This window comes from Tribolium madens, unplaced genomic scaffold (assembly GCF_015345945.1).
Source record: "Tribolium madens isolate multiple individuals breed KSU strain unplaced genomic scaffold, Tmad_KSU_1.1 Scaffold_19;HRSCAF=116;Tcas5.2_LG9, whole genome shotgun sequence".
Taxonomy (NCBI): Eukaryota; Metazoa; Arthropoda; class Insecta; order Coleoptera; family Tenebrionidae; genus Tribolium; species Tribolium madens.
In genome coordinates, this window is record NW_025400983.1 from 9,966,335 (window position 1) to 9,981,297 (window position 14,963).

Consider the following 14,963-nt stretch of genomic DNA (forward strand, 5'->3'; position numbering starts at 1 on the left):
ACACGGTACCCAGGGTTATTTTACAATTATGTATGTAATACTTTAATGAAAGAAAAAAGTTTGTATAGATAAAAAAAATATTGTGGTAATAATAACAGTACATAAATTATTTAATAAAAATATACATTCCAACATTATAAAAAATTAAAACTGTAGAGATAATTTTTGAACTTCATCACGAAATAATTTTTGTTCAACAAACATTTGTCCGAAAGCTTCTTCAAACCTAAAAACAGCGAATGAGAATTTCTTACAAAATGTTAAACAGGAGATAACTGGCAACGTAATTCCTGGTTCTCGTTTATGAGAGTATCAGCGTCCCAGTGGATCATTCGATTCGAATAACCATCAAGTAAATAATTCTTTTCTGAAAAAGTCATATAAATGGTAGGCAACCAATTATACACGTACTTTGCGGCTTCAGTGATGAAATTAGAGTTTGATATTGTTCTTTCTGATTGTCGTTTATTGCTTGAGACAGATCCTTCAAATGTTTGTGAAACTTATCCATCCACAATTGCAGTGTCTCAACGTCTTTAATTGCAACCAACATGGCCCTGAAGTTTCAAAGACTTTAACAAGAATTTCAAATTGTTTACTCACTTTGAATAACTCTGAAAATTGTTATTATTTAATAACTTATCCTTCTCTTTGAGTACACTTGAGACAATTTTCACCATTTCAATAGGGGTAAACTCCTGACTACTACTGGGACCTTTAAGAATCAAGTCTGTAGCTCGCTCAATTCTGCAATTTAACAGAATTAAACAAAAAAAATAACAAAAAACACACTTACGCATTGCTTAAATCACAATCTTTAAGTATTGGGGTGACATTTGCAAGGACTTTATTCAACACGACTTGCCTCTTGCACAAAATATCAACTTTTTTAAGCAAATCGTTGTGATTATGGATACTTCTTTCTAAATCTGCCATCAGTTGTAGAAATTGCAGCAAGAGTTGTCGGAATACGTTGGCACACTCCATATCCAATTTATTGTCACTATTATTAATATTATAATAACAGTCAACTCGGACAAGAAGAGTAGTTAAAGTTTTGTTGATTTGCAGCATGCTGTCTTTCAATTTAATATTCAGGAAATTTATATACTGAACACATAACTGGAAAGCTGTTATGAGAGAAACCAACATTGTGCTTTGCTGAGTAAGAAAAAACAGAACTTTTGTGTAAATGACACGCAAGTCGCGCCATTTGTACACCGTTATGCAATTCTCAAACAGTATAGAGACGTATTTTGGTAACTTAAAGGTTTCTCTGTGGATGAAAGCACCTTTCTTGAATACAAAGAGGTTTAGATCGTCCTAAAAATATCGCTAGAGGGCACCAGTTGTGGTGACTTCAGTCTCACCTTTGCAAGAATATCCACAACGTATTTGTTGTCTTTAATATCAAAAACACATAAATTACTTAATATAATTTGATCACTTTTGTGAACTTTTGTATCACGCGCTATCCAGTCTTTTAGGGTACTTATTAAAATACTTTCGTTGATTTCGTAAGAATAAAACTCCAACGTATGTACTGAAAATACGTTAATGATTTTCTTATCTAAAATATTGACCAAATAGTCGAAGACGTTTGAGTTGTCTGGGAAATTAGCTCGTCGTAGCATTGGATCGAATTGTAAGACATGTTTGAGCCAAATTTCAACGTTTTGTTTAAGACACGTGGAAATGTGATTTTCTTTTAATAATTCAGATGAATACATAACACTACCGGAATGCAATTGGTAGATACATATGTGTTCCGGTTTTTTTCTTTCAATATATGAGAATCTAGAGACAAAAACTATTATTTTAGGATTTATCAAGTCATAATATTACCTTTCCATCGGGGCATAATGGGGCAAAAATGGCAAAACCCCACAAATGACTTCAAATGCAATAATCCCCAACGACCAATAATCAACACTAAAGTCATAATTTTCCGCTTTCATTATCTCAGGCGCTAGATAATTCAACGTCCCCACAAAACTAACAACAGAATCACTCAATTCTTTAGCATATCCTAGATCAATCAACTTGTAAATAACATCTCCAGGTCTAGTATTACAATGTTGCAAAACAATATTCTCCGGTTTTATGTCTCGATGTGTAATATTCTGTTTATGTAAGTAAGAAATTGCTTGAGTAATATCAGCTAAGAAAATCCTGACGTCACTTTCCAGCATCCCTGTTGAATTTTTCGCTTGATTAAGTAGTCGTCTCAGGTTTCCCTTCCTGCAATACTCCATGGACAACAACGGCAGTCTCGTTGGGTTATACTTGAGCAAAACAGCCTCCAAATGTGGGGGCAACGTTTTAAATGAGACTATATTCGGACAATTTAATGTTTTCATAATTTGGACTTCGTTTTCCCATCGCTGTTTTTGTCGGTCACTGAGGTGACCACTAGTTTTGAATTTGCACTTTTTTATAGCTGCAACAAGTGACTCAAATCAGTTATTAGTGTTACGTAATGAATACCGATGTAATCGTCGGAATTTGTGTTTTGCCACAGGGCGACAACCCCAAAAGCACCGGAACCGAGGATGGAGATGCGTTTCCAGTGCTCGATCTCGAGGAGCTCTTCCATCCTATCAACCTAACCTCAAACGTAAAAATGCAACTTTTGCAGTTTTTGCACAAAAATACTCACGGAAATTGATAATTTTTAATTGGTCCAACAGGTGAGTTAAAAATAAAATTTGCAGCACTTTACTAACCTATTACTAAACGTGCACATAACTTAAGCAAGGGTTTGACGAGTCTCAAATAATTTTTCTTCATTCGGATAATATAAATGGAGGCATCTTTCCGAGAAATCATATCTATTTTGGTTAGAAAACGTAATTAAATAAACATCTAAATAACTGTGTTTACATTGGAATCACGTAAAGTATCTGCACTAAAAGTACGTGCCGGACATAGCAAGATAATCCCTGTTTTAAATTATCCGGGCTCTTCTTAAAATAGCATTCTATTTCAATTAAAATCTATTTTTGGAAATAAAGTAGGTGACAGTTTTAAAATTGGCGCACAATTTTGATTATGTCCTGTGGTTAGATGGGTGGTGGCGCTAGTGTAACACCCGCGAAATCGATTAGAGCTTTTGACATGTCCGATCTTGTCAATAAATTCCATGACATGATCAAGTTGCCTCGATGTCTTTTGTTTTTTGTGAGGTACTGCCCGAAGTCGCCATTGTTTTGCTTTTTCAACTTCTTGATTAACATATTCTTAAGTCGTTTCGTTCGTTTCAGAGTTAATTAATCAGTTGGTGTTGTTGCAAAATTGAAAAATCATGATTGAGTTTACTGAAGATTGGTTGATGCATAAGAGCATCCTAGGCGAGGGGGCTTACGGAGAGTAAGTTAGATTTGTGTTTAAATAATCATATTTTATTTGTGTTTCTGTTATTAGAGTTAAACTGATTGTTAACAAACACACCAATGAGAAAGTTGCTTGTAAGATAATCAACTATGGGAAACAAGATAATGTCCAAGTTAATATCAACAAAGAAGTACTCATACATAAAATGTTGAATCACGAGAACATAATTAAGTATTTTGGACGAAGGAGAGAACCTCTGAGGGAATATATTTACCTAGAGTATGCCTCCAGAGGCGAACTTTTTCAAATGATTGAGCCTGATATAGGAATGTCGTCTTCCTTGGCTCAACTCTACATGAAACAGCTTTTAAACGGGTTACAGTATTTGCACAACTTGGGAATCGTTCACCGCGACATCAAACCTGAAAATCTCCTAATCAATGATGATGGAGTTTTGAAAATTAGTGACTTTGGAATGGCAACTTTGTTCAGATGTAAAGGCAAAGAGCGGCTTTTAGATCGACGTTGTGGCACTAAGCCTTATTGCGCCCCCGAAATTTTATTAAAGCCTTACAGGGCCCAACCTGCCGATATTTGGAGCTGTGGAATAGTTCTGATAGCAATGCTGACGGGAGAATTGCCTTGGAGTGACACATTTAGCGAAGAATTCGTTAATTATAAGAATGATAGTTATATAACAGTCACACCTTGGAGTAAATTGGGCAATGCTACGCTTAGTCTAATTAGAAAAATCCTAGCAATTGATCCAAACAAAAGACTCACGATTCAGCAGATTCTGGAGCACTCATGGATGAAATACAACTTTGATGACCGTAAGTTTTTTGTTTATTGTTTATTCCAACAGATGGTAGCTGATTTTGTTACTTTGGTAATTTAGCGTTTGTGATTTTATTTGATTCATAAAGCTAGATTACCAAAGCAATACGGTTGGCGTTGCAGCAGAAGTGACTCATTTGAAATAAAAAATGTTCTGTTATTTAATTATTTTATTTTTGTTTAGAAAAAAATGATGTTGTGGATGATTCCAATTTGAATCCTGTTAAACGTTTCAATTCGATGATGGAGGCTGAAACTCGTATTCATCGCACCAATCCTATTGTGATTTTGTCTCAACCGACTCCAGCAATACGTCCGCCTTCAATAAATCAGCTGGTGACTGATCTCAGGACAAATCGTGAACTTGTATGTTTCTCACAACCCACTCACAACGACGATATGCTTCTGAGTTCCCAAATTCAATTCAATGAGACTCCAATTACCAAAGATAATTTTAATAATCTAGTTAAGAGAATGACGAGATTTTATGTTACCACTAATTATGAAAAAACTTTGGAAGTTTTGTGTTCTGTTTTAGACACTTTTCATTATAATTGGCAAATTGATGGAACAGGAGCTGTAAGTATGGAAAATTTCATTTGAGGCTTTACTAAGTCGAGGTTTCAGATCACTATTTCAACTGTTGATATAATGAAAAATCAACTAATTTTTAAGACGAACATAATCGAAATACAGGGTAAAATTCTGGTGGATTTCCGCCTGTCAAAGGGCTGTGGTATTGAATTTAAAAAGAAATTTAAAAAACTAAAAGAGTGCCTTGACGATATTGTTGAAAAAAATGAATAATAAATTGTAGTTCCTTGTTTGTTTTTGTACTTTTTTATTAAATATTTTCTAAAAAAATGTATATTATTCAAATGGACAATCCGAATTTGAGTGGGTATCCACGCAGAACATTCCTTTAATCCTGCAAACAAAAACATTATCATATAAATTGAGTAAAAAACTCCGAATACCCGAAAGGTGTGTCTTCTCCCATGGGGACCGCCTTTCCGGGTAAGTACCCCCAATTCGAGGATTTTTTGGGACACGTGGTGACACACGGACGCCCCAGATGTGCGTTTGCTTTCCGTATAGTCGTCGAGAAGAAACAGGCACTTTGGAAATGGCTACATCGGGCTCGACCTAAATCACCAAAATCAATTATGCGGACCGCAGACTAAACAAATAAAACACAAATCACTTAGAAATCGGCTTTATTATTATTTTAAAATTAAACCAATATACATTTAAATCACGTGCGGACTAAAACTTTACCAAAAATTAACATATAAGGTCCGATTTATCAATTTTAATCACGTAATATTTGAGGCGATAGTTGCATTTTATCTATAACGTGTTGTGGCATACAGTAAGTAGGATTCACGTTTTTAATTTCGTGTTGGCCGAGCAGTGACAAGGCGGCAAGGCCAAAAAGAGTGTGATAAGGATCAGGAACATCGCCGGGCCGGTCTGCGAAGCCCCCAGTTTCGGTGTCTTGACATGCCAGAATAAATTTTTTTAATTTTTCGCCACTTATCCAGTGGAGACGCCCCAAAATAGTCAAGGATGATAAGACCCACCATGAGTAGCAAACATCGGGGAGTTTCTCAGGCCGGCCGTTGAGTCCACCTGAGGGTAACTGTCTTTCACACAGCCACCATGCTAGAACGTCTCTCTTTACCAAGTCTAGTCTGTGTGTTATTGACAAGAATCCAAGACAACAATAAATTAATCCAGCATGGCTTTCTGATAGTGGCCTCGAGCCAAACCCCCCGTCAAAATTCATACAAGATTCGACAAATTTCACGGCATTTTCAACATCAACAGCGTCCAGTTTTTTGAGAAGAGACAAGGTTGCCACAGCACAAAATGAAAATCTTGTATCCACTTCACCCCACTTGTCTCCGGTAAAACTCCCATCGGGTTGTTGCAACGATTTGACATATTTCACAACAGCCTCGACATCAATTGCGTCCAATCTATCATACATTGCTAAAATCTGAACGCCGCTCAATGTGTGAAGTAAATGTGGGTCGTGCCCCAAACACGCGCTGATTCCGCCCGTTTCCGAGTCTTGGCAGTTTTTAATGTATGTGACGATCTCTTCCTGAGGTGAGGAATGTGTCCGGTCGAGGAGTTCTAGGGCTGTTAAGCCCCAGTACATGCCGGAAACTCGGAGGTAGTCCGTCATACCGAACTCCACATTGTTGTCATCTTTACCGTAATCTCGTAGGAATTCTATGTGTTTGTCGAATAGTATCGCAACTGGAGCATTTTCTTTCAAAATTACGTCTTTTATTGGTGTTGCCATTGTTAAACATAACCTCAATGTTTGCTGTCAAAATGACAAGTGGACATGGAGATTTTGGGGTGGATGGGTTGGCAGCGCTAGTGGTATAAAAAGTTCAACATTTTTGCCGCCAATTTTAAAATATTGTACTCATTCATAAAATGATAGGAAGCGGTGAAAGTTTAATCAATAGTTTGATTACCAAGGTAGCATTCACTTATAAATGCGGACAGATTAATCAATTATTGCAAAGATAACTGAAAAAGTTTGACTGTTTTTATTGATTTATAAGCATTAAATTTAGAGAATGTTGTTTCTACAAAAAAAATAATTATAAGAATTTTTAGTTTGGAAAGTATCTAACTAGATTATTATTTCTTTTTTTCTAATTTCTAAGTACTGTTAATAATGAAAAGAAAAAACGATTTTAAATAAGCTTTTGTTTATTGATTTCGCAAATTTTATGCATGCTCTTCCCTCGTACAAACATGTTTTTCAACAAAAACACAGAAACATGTTGGCTTTTATTATCAGCGTGTTTTTTCACTTATTTAAAAATTCGTTTTCGGTGAAATAATGCAAATTAATTCGTTACAATTGTAGGTGTTGAAAAATGGCAAAATTGCGTGAAAGTGTGAAGAGTAGGAAAATTTTTCCACAGACACTAAAATACCTCTTATGTACAAAATTTTTCTCGCCAAAGATTTTTGTAATTTCAGTTTTTTGTGTATTCTTATTATTGGAGCTTTTTTATGAGAAAGTTGACAGTGCCATCTCTTCAAACAAAAGTTTTTAATTAACAAACTTTGCTTGAAGGGTTATTTAAAACGTGAATTTCTTTAAAACTCAAGTTTGTTTAGTTGTAATTAATACGTAAAATGTTACCTAATTAATTAGACATCGAGTAAAAACGCAGAAACCACGAATTACTTGAAGTATTTTTAATTTTGTACCAAATATACGTTTTTTATGCCTAAATCTATACAGTTATTAATAATTACTCAAATCATTGTAAATGATGACATTTCTTCAAAAAAATCTTTATTTCTTACTTCAGTTCGCATTTCTTTTGACCATTTCAGATTTACATGCAACTATTAAATTCGGTTAAGGTACAATAATTAAAATTCTTACCGATTACACAAATTAAATTGATTATTAGCTTTATTCGTTTATCTTTAAGAACTAGGTCATTCTTATTGCATTTACTGTTACAGAAAGCCTCCAGGAGCCATATCATGTCAGCGTTTAAAAAGTATTGAACAGATAATACCCTCGACTTTGATAAATTAATCTTTAATTTATTGTTTAAATACTTACGCAAAACGTGGCCTTTGCACCCCGGTTGTATCTGCCCCCCATTGACGCAGAAATCGATATGCCCTACTTGATTAACCTCCCCCAACACCCCGGCATTAGTATGAATGACTTGTACTTGGTGGGCATCGTCTTTGGTGAGTCTGAAGTACTTATCGCCGTATCGATTGATAAGCGGTCTCGCCGGATCCAGTCCTGCGAATTACGTTCATAGTGCAAGCCCCAACTTGGGTTAAACAACCTACCAACAATCTTGTGCTGCTTAACATCCAAATGATTGCTTATCATTCCGCAGATATGCGCCCCGAGAGAGTGACCAACGCAGGTTGTTTCTCGGGCATCGCCTCCGTTCTCCATTATGAAAGCGTACAATTTAGCCGTACACTGACTGACTAGTTTCATGTTTGATAAGGCCGAGAGGTAGCAAGGAAACTTGGCGAGGGGCATCCAGTCGACCGTAAAGATGTTGTAATCGGTGCGAGACAAATACGCTACCAAATTTTTAATTAATTATCAAAACGGCGAAATGTTGAGTCATGCTGTCTGCGTTAAGAAAGCGAGCATTTTTTGAAAAGTAACATTTTCTTACCATTTCTTAGGATGGTCATGGGGGTTTTGCTCTCGGTTCCGTTGAAGCCGTGAATGATGATCGCGTTTTTTCGCGAGGGAACAAATCCGGAGTATTCCAGTGAGTAGTGGTTTCTTATGTCTATTCTCAGTCTTCTGGTACCCGACTCGCTGGAAGAGAATCAGGGTCAATATTCGGTGATGGCCCGCTTTGGTCAAAATTCGCAAAAGTGTGTTAGTAGTGTAAGTGAGGCTGTTTTTATAATTTCTTCCCTGGCTAGAGCTCGTTGAGTGAAGTAATGAAAAGGAAACAACGTTTCATTGTTTTGTAAAAATGTAAGAGTGTAACGCAAACATCTTAAAGCGTTGCAAAAGCAATTTGATCTATTAAGAGCAGAATTCTGGCTTTTTACTTCAAGTTGAGATAAATGCGAGAGATTTTAATTGAAATATGTGTAACTTGATCTAAAAAGAAAGAAAATTGAACTTGTGGCAACATGAGAAACTAGTTCAAAGCGTTTCTGATTTATTTTTTTTAACTTTACTATTAAAAATTTAATTAAATTTATTTTTGAATATATAATTATACATGATTCTTTTACATTTCGTCATAAAACAGCGTGGGAATTTTTAAATTAGCCAATATAACGGTTTGTTTTTTATTTGTGTTTTGAAGAAACTTCACTACAGCTTTGGAATGGAATCTATTTTTATCTTCTTTGAATTTCTTACGCATTTTATTCTGAATTATAAATTTATATCATGAACTTTGAATTGAGTATCTTTTACAGATACTGGAATTTCTGCGCTTATAAATCATGCTTTTGATTATTCAGAATGAAATGCAAATATTGAAACTGACGTCTGAATTAAGATTAAATTGGGACCTAAAAATGTTTACATTAATTATTTAAATTTTTTATTTATGACAATGAACTTTGACATCTAAATTTAAAAGCAGCATTAAAGTTTAAAATTTGGAGTCTCAATATAAGTTTTACATAGAAGTATAATTGTAACTTGGCATTTTGCATTTTATATTTGAAATTTGGAAAAGCATAAAAAAAAAATTTAAGTCAAAATTTTAAAGCTTAGTTTTTCTTACGATTAATTTCTAAATTTAGTTTTTTAAGTTTGGAAAAAATGTTGAAATGTTAAATGTTAAATATTATTGGGATCGTAATGTGGCAAAACTGTTAGAATTCGAAATCAAAAGTATCGTCAACTAATGAAATTAATACACAGTAGAGCACAAATTCTTATGATAAATTTAGATATTTTAACGCTTTATTTTCTCTAAAATGTTAAACCCATATTATTGTTTTTTCGTTTTTTTATTCGAACACTTTCAGTAAAAACCGCAATAATTTTTTTATTTCTTGTTAAAACCTTAGGAAGTTTTCTCGTTTTATTTGATAATTTCGTAGTCAATTGGATCCGTTTCAGTTTGCTTTTATTGTAGTACAATCCGATCTGATCACCGTAATTTAATAGAAACTGCAATGTGAAAACAATTTTTCGTGTAGCATTCTTCAGGTTAACTATCAGTGGAAAGTGACTTTTTTGTCGCTTTGATATCTTTCCCACCCGCAATTTCACTTACCGGGTATATAAATAAAATTTGATATCCTTATCCGGACAAATATCTGTTTTTTTCATGACACATCTCCAGTATTTGATATCAAACATGTTCCAAATACCCAAGACATCTGAAATTAGCATGTATTAGATAATGTCTTTGAAATTGGACACGGTGTTTATTTGATCTTCTCACAAAAAAGGGGGAAATGTGATTAGGTTGCGAGGAAATTGTGTACAATAGGGCGAGGTCATGTTCAAATAAATTGGGGAGAAAAATCCGGCCTAACGAAAGTTGCAATAATCAAGTGCGTTATTAACATTATTGGCAATTTTCACGCCATTTGGAACAGACTGCGCAACTGATTTTTCATTTCTTGTCATCAATTAAAGCAACAGTGTTACACTTATTTAATAAAATTTTGACAATCACTTTGGTTACTAGAGCATACTACCGAGCGATTTTTTCTTACCTCCTGTCAAAAAACCGATAATTATTACCACCAAACACTGTAGTCTCATTTTTGAATATATTTTTTTTCATTACGAGAACTCATCACACTACATCGTCTTGTCAATCCACCACAACACATACTCTTGGATTGAATGGTTTTGGAGTTGATAAGTAGAGTAAGGTCCTGTTAGATCAGATAGACCGCATCTCCTCTTATTTTCCACTTCTTCATTTTCGCACAGTTACGATTTGACCGGTCTCGACACTACACTTCACGAACCAAAATTTAATTCTAAATAGTAAAAGGGTTACAATTGGAATAAATTCGTATTTTGTATAATTTTCAAATAATTATAATGCGCGCGTTGCGTTTACTTTCACGATAGCACGAATGCTGATCTACTTATTAAGTGTTTGTTGAATTTATTCGTTTTTTGAATGTTTACTTTATCCTGAGATGGGGAGGAAATGAATGAAGTGAGCTCAGTGATCGGTGCGGAAAAATTACTAAATAAAAATAACATTTACATATAATTAGGAAACGAATGTATTTATTTTAGAAAGGTTTCTGGTGCAGCTGTCATAGTATGCAAGATTTGACTGTGATAATATGGGAAGCGGAAGAATTTTGTAATGGCTAGAAGTGTATTGTTTCCTGGTACATCATCTAAAAATTTAAACCAGTTATAAAAAAGAGATGGCAATTTTTGTAAAGTCACATACAGTATGTCTCCGGATTGAGTTTACAACAGGAAAAAAAATTATCTTGGATTTTACGACAAAACCGCAAATGAAAAACATTTTTTGCAAATCTGTAATTAGAACTTCATTATTCTAACTCAGTATAAAGAAAAGTTGATTATTCTCTTGATTTTGGACTTAGAATAATTTTTCTCTGCTTTTTAAATCCTATCACATTGGCGGTTTTATTTATTTGACAATGATGTCATTTTGACAAATGAGTTTACGCAAGTTAAATAGCAAAAATGTTTGTGAAAAAGATAATTTTAAAAAATAGCAACTTAAAGAAAGAGCTTTAATATAAAAAAACAAAGTTATTTTTAACACGAACTATCATTATTTAATTTATAAATTAATTGGCAAAGTGACATATAGTTGTCAAATAAATAAAACCGTTAATGTGATAGGAAAGAAAGCAGAGAAAAATTATTCCAAATAAGTCCAAAATCAAAAGAAAAATTAACTTTTCTTTTCACTGAATTAGAATAATGAAGTTTTAATTACAAATTTGCGCGTTTCAAGTGAAGCAAAAAATGTTTTTCTTTATTTGCAGTTTTGGCGTAAAATTAAAGATACAAATTTTTTCCTCTTATAAACTCAATTCGGGAACACACTGTATAATATTTTATTGTTTTATTATTTTGCCGAGTTTAAATTGTTATAATTCTCATATATTAAAATTAACACGTGATTTTAATCATTAATTAGTAAATCATTTAATTATTTTATAATTAAAATGTATCTAACAGTAGATGAGAAGTTTATTTAGAAATTATGATTTGATTTAAATAATTTTTGATTTACTTGTAATTACAGGTTGTTTTTAATACTATTTAATATTTTTCTTTACTCTCACTTTTGTTTAATTACGCGTTGGAAAAAATAAATTAATTAGTGTTATTTTATTTCTTGTAAGGTACACCAACCTTTTTACAATTTCTTAAGCATTTTTTATTTAAAATATTTGGAAAATAAATTCTCGTTTACCATTTCTTATATAGTTTTTTATTGTTTTAATCCTATATAGGCTCTTCAACTTTGATCCAAGAAGTATTGTCATATCTTTAAAAATAATGAAGTTATGTCGTAGGGCGTATTTAATCCAGACTCAATGTAATTTAACTCAGAATTAAACTAATGAATAAATAAATTGCTAATTATTCTGAAAATTTGACGACATATTAAAACTTTAATACTTATAAGTAAGAAATATACATGAAAAACAATGGAACCTTGATAATTCGAACTAATGTAACCCAATGTTGTGTTCAAATTTGACGTTTTATCGTGCTCTTTTTTCGTAAGTAAGAAAGAATGGTTTTTGAATTTTAAATGTTAATTTTAAAACCCTTTCAGAGTTCATACAAAAAAGTAAAAAACACGTTTTTTTTTAATTTAGTGAAATAATTATTCTCAATTTCTTATTGTTTTAAATGTCGTTTTCTCTCAAATTTATTTTTGTTGCAGAAATCATGTAAATAAAGTCTTTTTTACTGCTGACTATAAGCGCCTAACAGAGTTTTTCGTTTGGTAACTCCTATTCCACTTGATGAAAGAAAAGTCAACAATTTTTTGCTATGTCTTAAATTTTTGTTGAATCTGTGGCTGATTTCATATTGCTTCATCGAAGTGTCTGCTTTTTGGAAAATATTAAAATTGATTTATTTTTTTTTTATTTTTTAGCCATATTGTAATTACATATGTAATAAATAAATAATATATCTAATAAAAGTATCATGTAAACTGATTAAAATAAATGAAAAATGCAAAGTTTTGGACTTGAATATCACATTCTCTTGAAACTCGATAACAAAAAAATGGCTTACTGGCTAGTGGAATTAACATGGGTTGGAATAATTGAGGTTGTGAAGATTTAAATTTTATGTTGGTTTGTAAGGAGAGACTTATGAATGTTTTTTGACTTCTGTTTTTAGAAGTAAAGAATGAAAATGATAATTAATTGTTTGTTATCATTATTTCGAATTTATTTAAACTTTTGATTGTAGTAGTTTCAAAATCTGAAATCAAAAAGTGTTTAAAACGAAAAAAAGTTTAGATAATTTTTACTATACTTTCCGGTTAATTAAACCTAATACCAAAAGGGAGAAGAAGTTGTTAGGCAAATTACAGTTTTTCTCTTAAATATCATGTAAGCAACTATTTTATTTTTCAAATACAAATGTTAAAAATATTACATTTAGTACAATAAAAAATAAGAAGTAAGAATGATTCCTAACAATCTTCAACAACGTAACATCTCAACTTCAATCTTTCTAAGGAATGAAAACCCGGAAAATTCTTACTGAAACGAGAACAAAAACGTCTGAGAAGGAGAATATGCGGTCGTAATTTTTCTTCAGTTACTTTTGTCAGTGTCTTCAGAACCATCTGCTTTAGATTTTACCTCGTGACCTTTCTCACATTTAGGTCACTTCCTCTTGACTTAAGTTTTTTTGAATCGGTATTATTTTTTACCTTGTTTTGATTGAAATTATTATATTTCTCTTCACTCTTGTCGAAATTATTAGGTTTTGGTGCCATCTGTTGCAAACGAGTTTAGTCGATTAGAGCTACCTTTTCCTAAGTTGCTTTCTAATAAATGATCCACACACGCTTTGTCATTTTTTAAGCTTCGTTTTAAGCGAGTGTTATAATTACGACAAGTTTCTGTTCCAAATTTGGGTCTCTTAATTATTTTTTCTACCTGGAAGCGACCATAAACTATATTTAATGTGTAAAATGACTCTTTGGATTGATATTTATTGGCTGATAGGAAATAAAAAAGTATATTTTGAAACGCCTTCATTATTTTGATTGTCATCCCTGGAAACCTAATCTGAAGTAGCTTGTTAAATTTTTAGTTAGGACCTTTTGTGCCTGTCTAAGAGCAAAAAGGTGTTATTGGGCAGGTGGTACATGCATGAGCAGGTAGCAAAATCACAACCATGTCTTTCAAGACGCTGTATCTGACACAGAATGTGGTGATTTTAATAACTTCTTTAGCAAATTAACTTAAAATAAATTAAGTTCTGTTGAGGGATTGTAAAATAAATATTCATTGAGTCATTGAGTGAGCCTTTCAGTGGGATTTTTTCCGCAAAAGCTTCCAGCTTTATATCGGACAGGTGTTGCTTTTATGACGGAAATGGGATGCTGTCATGCATCACCAAAAGACCCATGCAGTTAAAGGTACAATAAAAATAAAAAAGGACATCCCCTGTTAAAACGAGATGAAATCACAGCCCCTACCAGGGCCGTAATAATGAAAAAATCGCCGTTGATATTCTAGTGTAAACAGCGACGTTAATTGATATTTTTGTGGTGATAACGGAATTGAGATAGCCATAAATTTATTTATGACGCTTTGATTTAATTAAGAAAGTTTAGTGAGGGACGAAAATCGCGATGATTTCTTGGTGGCAGCTGTTATTGTTATTGCGTTAATTATGGTGGGTGGCTGCGTGGGGTTTTGCCCTATTTAATTATATGAGTTGAAGACGTTGTGGTGAAGTTAATGAAATGTGTCTGAGATTTTATCTACTTCAAGAAGAGTGTACTATTTATTTTGTTTGTTTTACTATGGCGTCGTAAATGGTGTGAATAAAGTCAATTATTGCGTAAGATTGATCGATTTACTCAATGAATTAGAATGACTAGAAAATTTTGTTTGCTTAAAATGTGTCGATAATGTTATCAATTTTCACACTTTTACAAGAATAATTTTGATAATAATAATCTTTTGAAGCAATGGGAGTACCTAATTTTTATTATTAAGTATAAACATGATTTTTTTTTAAAGTTTCAATATTGTAGTTGAATAAATATTTAAGTTGTATAAAGGTA

General features: G+C 32.8%; 4 protein-coding genes across 7 annotated transcripts; 1 reads left to right on the forward strand and 3 right to left on the reverse strand.

The window, feature by feature from the left end:
* Positions 1-69: 69 nt before the first annotated feature.
* LOC123011696 (inhibitor of nuclear factor kappa-B kinase subunit beta-like) lies at positions 70-2,938 on the reverse strand. 2 transcript variants are annotated; one of them, XM_044409282.1, is made up of 9 exons: positions 2,660-2,938; positions 2,488-2,605; positions 1,846-2,440; positions 1,371-1,797; positions 797-1,323; positions 604-747; positions 412-557; positions 277-367; positions 70-226 (listed from the first exon to the last, which is right to left on the reverse strand). In XM_044409282.1, the coding sequence occupies exons 2-9, from the start codon at positions 2,594-2,596 to the stop codon at positions 145-147; spliced, it is 2,121 nt and encodes a 706-aa protein (XP_044265217.1). In that variant the 5' UTR covers positions 2,597-2,605; positions 2,660-2,938; the 3' UTR covers positions 70-144. The 2 variants fall into 2 exon arrangements, with proteins under 2 accessions (XP_044265217.1, XP_044265224.1); XM_044409289.1 differs by having other exon boundaries at positions 2,488-2,610.
* LOC123011712 (serine/threonine-protein kinase grp) lies at positions 2,340-5,028 on the forward strand. 2 transcript variants are annotated; one of them, XM_044409306.1, is made up of 5 exons: positions 2,340-2,690; positions 3,264-3,369; positions 3,424-4,166; positions 4,355-4,749; positions 4,798-5,028. In XM_044409306.1, the coding sequence occupies exons 2-5, from the start codon at positions 3,305-3,307 to the stop codon at positions 4,975-4,977; spliced, it is 1,383 nt and encodes a 460-aa protein (XP_044265241.1). In that variant the 5' UTR covers positions 2,340-2,690; positions 3,264-3,304; the 3' UTR covers positions 4,978-5,028. The 2 variants fall into 2 exon arrangements, with proteins under 2 accessions (XP_044265241.1, XP_044265235.1); XM_044409300.1 differs by lacking the exon at positions 2,340-2,690 and adding an exon at positions 3,075-3,185.
* On the reverse strand, positions 4,999-10,757 carry LOC123011736 (lipase member H-A). Of its 2 annotated transcripts, XM_044409332.1 has the most exons (7): positions 10,399-10,757; positions 9,951-10,056; positions 8,370-8,518; positions 8,026-8,271; positions 7,784-7,975; positions 5,148-5,316; positions 4,999-5,098 (listed from the first exon to the last, which is right to left on the reverse strand). In XM_044409332.1, the coding sequence occupies exons 1-7, from the start codon at positions 10,445-10,447 to the stop codon at positions 5,041-5,043; spliced, it is 969 nt and encodes a 322-aa protein (XP_044265267.1). In that variant the 5' UTR covers positions 10,448-10,757; the 3' UTR covers positions 4,999-5,040. The 2 variants fall into 2 exon arrangements, with proteins under 2 accessions (XP_044265267.1, XP_044265274.1); XM_044409339.1 differs by lacking the exon at positions 9,951-10,056.
* LOC123011727 (geranylgeranyl transferase type-2 subunit beta) lies at positions 5,371-6,745 on the reverse strand. The gene has a single exon (XM_044409320.1). It carries the CDS (start codon positions 6,482-6,484, stop codon positions 5,483-5,485), a length of 1,002 nt encoding a protein of 333 aa, XP_044265255.1. The 5' UTR covers positions 6,485-6,745; the 3' UTR covers positions 5,371-5,482.
* Positions 10,758-14,963: the final 4,206 nt, after the last annotated feature.

Excerpts from the sequence above, each read along its gene's own strand:
- LOC123011736 (XM_044409332.1), bottom strand. The coding sequence starts at position 10,447 with ATGAGACTACAGTGTTTGGTGGTAATAATTATCGGTTTTTTGACAGGA. Across the intron at positions 8,519-9,950 it reads AAATTTTATTTATATACCCG|CGAGTCGGGTACCAGAAGAC; the intron begins GTAAGTGAAATT and ends ATTCTCTTCCAG. Across the intron at positions 8,272-8,369 it reads CATGACCATCCTAAGAAATG|CGTATTTGTCTCGCACCGAT; the intron begins GTAAGAAAATGT and ends AAAATTTGGTAG.
- LOC123011696 (XM_044409282.1), bottom strand. The coding sequence starts at position 2,596 with ATGGAAGAGCTCCTCGAGATCGAGCACTGGAAACGCATCTCCATCCTC. Across the intron at positions 1,324-1,370 it reads TTGTGGATATTCTTGCAAAG|GACGATCTAAACCTCTTTGT; the intron begins GTGAGACTGAAG and ends CGATATTTTTAG. Across the intron at positions 227-276 it reads AACCAGGAATTACGTTGCCA|GTTTGAAGAAGCTTTCGGAC; the intron begins GTTATCTCCTGT and ends CGCTGTTTTTAG.
- LOC123011727 (XM_044409320.1), bottom strand. The coding sequence starts at position 6,484 with ATGGCAACACCAATAAAAGACGTAATTTTGAAAGAAAATGCTCCAGTT.
- LOC123011712 (XM_044409306.1), top strand. The coding sequence starts at position 3,305 with ATGATTGAGTTTACTGAAGATTGGTTGATGCATAAGAGCATCCTAGGC. Across the intron at positions 3,370-3,423 it reads GGCGAGGGGGCTTACGGAGA|AGTTAAACTGATTGTTAACA; the intron begins GTAAGTTAGATT and ends TTCTGTTATTAG. Across the intron at positions 4,750-4,797 it reads AAATTGATGGAACAGGAGCT|ATCACTATTTCAACTGTTGA; the intron begins GTAAGTATGGAA and ends TCGAGGTTTCAG.